Source organism: Mustela erminea, chromosome 11 (genome assembly GCF_009829155.1).
Source record: "Mustela erminea isolate mMusErm1 chromosome 11, mMusErm1.Pri, whole genome shotgun sequence".
NCBI classification, from domain to species: domain Eukaryota; kingdom Metazoa; phylum Chordata; class Mammalia; order Carnivora; family Mustelidae; genus Mustela; species Mustela erminea.
Genome location: NC_045624.1, coordinates 87,948,350 through 87,952,180, shown reverse-complemented (window position 1 = coordinate 87,952,180; position 3,831 = coordinate 87,948,350). Strand labels below are relative to the sequence as shown.

At 50.6% G+C, this 3,831-nt stretch overlaps 1 protein-coding gene across 6 annotated transcripts in view; it reads left to right on the top strand.

Moving 5' to 3' along the window:
• Positions 1–187: 187 nt before the first annotated feature.
• Positions 188–3,831, top strand: part of ATXN7L1 (ataxin 7 like 1) — a 235,357-nt gene continuing 231,713 nt past the window's right edge. For 2 of the 6 annotated variants that reach the window (XM_032305521.1, XM_032305520.1), the window contains exons 1-2: positions 198–462; positions 980–1,048. In XM_032305521.1, coding sequence (XP_032161412.1) covers positions 282–462; positions 980–1,048 — 250 coding nt within the window. In that variant the 5' untranslated portion in view covers positions 198–281. Of the gene's footprint in view, positions 463–979; positions 1,049–3,831 lie in introns of all 6 variants that reach the window. The other 4 variants (XM_032305534.1, XM_032305519.1, XM_032305524.1 and 1 more) reach the window with 4 other exon arrangements.

The window sequence follows — 3,831 nt, the reverse complement described above, 5'->3', positions numbered from 1 at the left end:
GGGCGCGCGGCCCCTCCCCCGGCGCGCCGGCCCCTCCCCCGGCGCGCGGCCCCTCCCCCGGCGCGCAGGCGGGCGGGCGCGCGGCGAGCTGCGGGCGCCTCTCTGCTGCCTCTGGCGGCCGCGCACCGCCCAGCGAGCCCAGCCGGCCCCGGGCGCCGAGCGCCGGCCCCGGCTCCTCCTCCTCTCTCTCCCTCTCCCCTCCTCCGCCGCCTCCCCGCGCCCTCCTCCCGTCCCTCCCTCCCTCCCCCTTTCAGAGCACTCAATGTCGGAACGTTCCGAAGATGACGTCGGAGCGTTCTCGAATCCCGTGTCTCTCGGCTGCTGCTGCCGAAGGAACAGGGAAAAAGCAACAAGAAGGAAGAGCAATGGCGACACTGGATCGCAAAGTGCCCAGTCCGGAGGCGTTTCTGGGCAAACCCTGGTCCTCCTGGATCGACGCCGCCAAATTACACTGCTCCGACAGTAAGAACCCCACCGCCTCCTCCTCCTTTTATTATCCTGTAACCTTTCCATTCACCTAGAGCCACTGGGAAAAAGTGTGTGTGTGAGAGAGAGAGTGGCCCCCGGTGTCCTCCATGCTTCTCCCTCTCTCTCTAAATAAATACACACAGAGACAGATCATCAATGCACAGAGAGAGGCCCTGCTGCCAGGGTTGGCTGTCTGTCTGTCTGTGCCCGGCTCCCCGTGGCAGCCCGCGGGGTGGGCTTTCACAGCCCCACGGTGTATCTGTTTAAAAGGCTACTCTGTTGCTGCTTGCATAGTTTTTTTGGTACCTATCTGGGCCAGGTAGATGGCAATCCGGACTTGGGAGAAAATGTGGCATTGTCAATTTTTGAAAGATTTTCATGTTCAGTATTTATATCGATCTGTTTGCAAATAAACACTCTCCCTCCCCCCCCCCTTGACTTTGGCTTTCCCCCCCTTTTTGATCTTTTTTTCCCCCTCATTTTCTTTTCTCCTTTTCTTTTTCATCTGCAGATGTAGATTTAGAAGAGGCTGGAAAAGAGGGTGGAAAAAACAGGGAGGTTATGAGGCTTAATAAAGAAGGTAAGTGGAGCTACTGGCATTTTAGTGTTAGCATGTGTGGTAGAATCTTCACAGGATTTCGACTATAATGTGAATTGTTCTGCTGGGTACAGAGTGACTAAGGCTTGTCAAAAATCGAGCACGCCCAGGTGACTACTGCTTCATGTTAACTTCTTTCAAAGTATAAATACAACTGGGGTGGGGGGAAGGGGGGTGACTGTGGAAGGCAGAAGTTTACAGCACTTAAGCTGGAGTCCCCCGTTTGGACCCTCTGATGCGTATCTGCCATTCACCTTTGGAGCATCATTGCCAAATGGTGGGTGGGCGGGGGGGGGGGGGGGTTTGAAATCTCTGAAATGAGGTGCGGGGCTCTCTTCACCAGCATCCCAGCCTTCCTTGTGGGCGAATACACAACAGCTTAATGAGCCCCACATGGTCGGTCATTCCAGCAGCTACTTCTCCACTCTCCACTGAAAACCATTGTACATGGCAGACCTTCGCAGCAAGTTACGTTCGGCCCACTTCGCGTTTGGTCACAGATGGCTGTGCAGCAGGCAGGGCTCGGGGTGTATGTGCATGCAGCCCCCAGCCGGTTTGCACATCTCTGTTTCCCCAGCCTGGAAATACAGCCCCCGAAAGGGGACACAGTGTGGAGATAGGTCATCCCAGACAGAGGCACGGGAGGGAAGCCACAGCCTGCTGGAACTGGGCGTCAAACACACATGGTCATCATAAATAAATCATATCCTGGTTGCGTTTGCAGGCCTGCCGTATGTAACTCTGGCCTCTGGGCTTCACGTGGAAGCAACTCCAGAGGCCACTTTCTGTTGAACAAATGGATGGGTTCATTTGAATTGCGATTTACTCACTGGTGTCTTGTAAACATGGCTGGCTGAAATTGGGGTAGGAGGAAGGCATGAGGGGGCAGAAAAGGTTGGTGGGAAGTGTTGAAGGAGTTCAGCCATCACTAGGCCGTGGGAGCATTGCTCATCCAGAACGAATGGAGGAAAGGCCAGTCAGACTCCCAAGAATGGTCTCCCCCCTAAACAAGGATATCACCCCGGAAGGCAGTTAAAACCTACTTGGAAACGTTTTGTGGATCAGTCCCTGGGTTTCTGGACCCAGGGATTTCCTGACCATCCAGCCAGAGGAGAATCTGTGCCTTAGAAAAAAGAGCATGGAGGTTAAGATATTCAAGGACAGTTTTCCAGCATAGTGTTCCTGCTAATTAATCACTTCAGGAACGAAACCTTATTCTAAAGATGTTTGCTTCTAAATATCTTAGTGTGATCCCTGCCATGTGTCTCCAGGATGCACGAGGGAACGATGTCAAGTGGAAATCTTACAAGTGGCAGCTTATTGGTGCTAAACGTCCATGTGTGTTGGCAATGGAACGTATCTCTCGAAATTGGTTTTCTTTACAAACTCTTGAGACCTTTAAGAGCTCATGGGACTCCATTGTCAGATCACTGGCTGTGAAAAGGTTTCCACAGAGGAAGATGAGGTTGTGAAAACCTTTAAATAAGTTGAGTAAAGGTCATGGTGTGTCACCGATTGGTACCTTTCAGGCCTGGATGGCAGATTCTGACCATACCCACCCAAAGCTTGTATTCTGCCCCCTCCTCCCTGCATCTGTCTCAAAATCCTGTTGTTCACAGATTCTCTTTGCCTCTTGGGAAACAGATTCTTTTAAGGAAAAATGAAAAGCTCTCCTTTCCTCAGAAGTCACAAGTGGTACATCCTGCTTATTACAGCCTTTGTCCTGTAAAGGTACAAAGATTTAGCTCCTAATTATATGAGTTTGCATTAAGGACGCCCACTGTTCAGTGTAACGTGCGATTGCTGAGTTCACCAAATAGCCACACATGGGCTGAAATCTCTTTGTTCCTGGGCCTGGTGGAGCAAGCTTGGCTTAGCAGTGCCCAAAGGTCTCCCTGGTGTGTACATACGGTTGTCTGCAGAGGTGGAGGATACAGTAGTCAATATCTATCACGACCCATCCCCACCCCTGCCATCATGGTGAGGAATCGAAGGGTCACACTGGGACTCTGCATTGGTGTGTTTGGTGCCGGGATCTCCAGAAACACTGGTTGCATTAGTCTTGCCATGGGCCTTCTTGTCGGAGTCACCACATGGGTGACCTCCAGATGGATATGGGTTTGTGGATGGGTCTCCAGGACGCAAAGTGACCTAGGTATGATCGTTGTTACCCACGTGTGGTAAGCGCACAGATTGGCTGTGATGCTGTTGGGAGGAAGCAGGTCTTGAGAAGAAGTTTGGGCTTTGATGGCAGCGAATGGGTGAGGAACGCCAAGTGAGAAATCAAGGGCTGTGATCCATAGTTGAATATACTTTAAATTGTGGTGAAAGAACTGTAATGTGAAATTTACCATTTTAACCATTTTAAATAGTATAATTCAGTGGTGTTAGGTGCATTTACAATGTTGTACAGCCATCATCTCTGTACGTTTCCTCAACTTTTTCATCATCCCAGCCGGGAACCCTGCAGCCTTTATACAATAACTCCCCATTGCTCCTCCTCTCAGCCCAGGAAACCTCTGTGCTACCTTCTGCCTCTAGGAAGGTGCCTATTTTAAATTCTCTCTCTCTCCCTGTCCCACTCCTCTTTTTCTCTTCTCCCCCTTCTCTTTCTCTCTCTCTCTGAAATGCAGTATTTGTCTCTTTGTGTCTGGCTTATTTCAGTTAGCATGACATTTTCATCATTTATCCACACTGTAGTAGGTGTCAGAATTTTTTTTTCCTTTTTATGGCTAAATAATATTCCATGGTGTTCATAGACCCCG